Source organism: Drosophila busckii, chromosome 2L (assembly GCF_011750605.1).
Source record: "Drosophila busckii strain San Diego stock center, stock number 13000-0081.31 chromosome 2L, ASM1175060v1, whole genome shotgun sequence".
Classification (NCBI taxonomy): domain Eukaryota; kingdom Metazoa; phylum Arthropoda; class Insecta; order Diptera; family Drosophilidae; genus Drosophila; species Drosophila busckii.
The window spans coordinates 4,649,622-4,650,759 of record NC_046604.1 but is presented as its reverse complement, the minus strand read 5'-3'; the positions used below and the strand labels follow the sequence as shown (position 1 = coordinate 4,650,759).

At 37.0% G+C, this 1,138-nt stretch overlaps 1 protein-coding gene across 1 annotated transcript; it reads right to left on the bottom strand.

Moving 5' to 3' along the window:
- Nucleotides 1-290: 290 nt before the first annotated feature.
- On the bottom strand, nucleotides 291-929 carry LOC108603780 (endoglucanase A). The gene is made up of 2 exons (XM_017992878.2): nucleotides 676-929; nucleotides 291-589 (listed from the first exon to the last, which is right to left on the bottom strand). Exons 1-2 carry the CDS (start codon nucleotides 898-900, stop codon nucleotides 365-367), a joined length of 450 nt encoding a protein of 149 aa, XP_017848367.2. The 5' UTR covers nucleotides 901-929; the 3' UTR covers nucleotides 291-364.
- Between the last annotated feature and the right edge of the window lie 209 nt (nucleotides 930-1,138).

The window sequence follows — 1,138 nt, the reverse complement described above, 5'->3', positions numbered from 1 at the left end:
CTCTAACTCAAAACATATTTGATGTGCTCTATCTCCAAATCCAAATAAATATTTTTCGTATTTTTTTTTGACTTTCAAAATAGTAAATAGTAGCTTTCAAAATAGTAATATCATGCTCTGTGGCTTAAACTATTTGATACAGTTTTAATCTTATTATGAACGCTGCACATTTCAGTTAATTACATTTACTATGTGAGCTGGCAAGGCTCAAGAATTACATCTTTGTTTGCGTAGTGTTTTTTTTTTATGATATCCTTCGAGGAGCGTTGTCTAATACAAAGGCTAGTTAATTAAATACATATTCTCTGTTTATTATGGAACTACTCTGCGCACATGTAGCTTTGATAGCTTATAGTCATACAGTTTATCCGCTATATGGTGGCTGGCTGACGCCCTCGTCATAATCATTCGGCGTACGCCTTGCGTACAAGCAGAGAGCTGTCCACTGGAATTGCGATTGGCAAAATCGACTTAGTCTCGGTGGAAATGGAATTGGAACTGCAATTGGTTGAGGAGTTGTTCGAGGAGTTGGTAGAGAAGTTGGTCGAGGTGTTGGTTGAGAAGTTGGTCGTGGAGTTGGTCTGGGTGGCTGCATAAAGAAAATCGTAAAAAAATATATAAAATATAAAAATATAAAATATATAAATATAAATATCTATAATTTTTTTTATATACCGTAATGACAATGCTCGGCGTATTCAGATTGGCTATTCCACAAGTCGATTGAGCTAGACTAACTTCAACTAAATATTTTCTATAGATCTCATAGATCTGATCATAACGCTGATAAACCTTATTCTGCTGTATCGAGCAGAATGATTTCGGACTGTAGCCAAATTGAGCGTTGACCAATGCAATCAGTCCAACCGCTATAAGCGCCAAATGGTACAAGATGCCCATTTCAGATACACTTTGCTATTGAGCTCAGGCAGCGCCAGCAGTGGCTTATATAGCGACCAAGTATATAACACCTGTGTACTGTATACCTTATGTACGACTAATTGTGTCTTCCGGGTTGCTAAGCAGCTAGTACGCTTGATTAGCGCAATTTCATATGCAACTAGAGTTATGTAAATAAAAGATGAAATGACTGTAGTTCGCCTCTCGACTCTAGACTGGTCGTTTGATTATAATAACT

What these genes read in the sequence shown, in the direction of transcription:
- LOC108603780 (XM_017992878.2), bottom strand. Translation starts at nt 900, where the DNA reads ATGGGCATCTTGTACCATTTGGCGCTTATAGCGGTTGGACTGATTGCA. An exon ending in CGCCGAGCATTGTCATTACG is followed by an intron (nt 590 to 675) that starts GTATATAAAAAA and finishes TTCTTTATGCAG; the next exon opens with CCACCCAGACCAACTCCACG.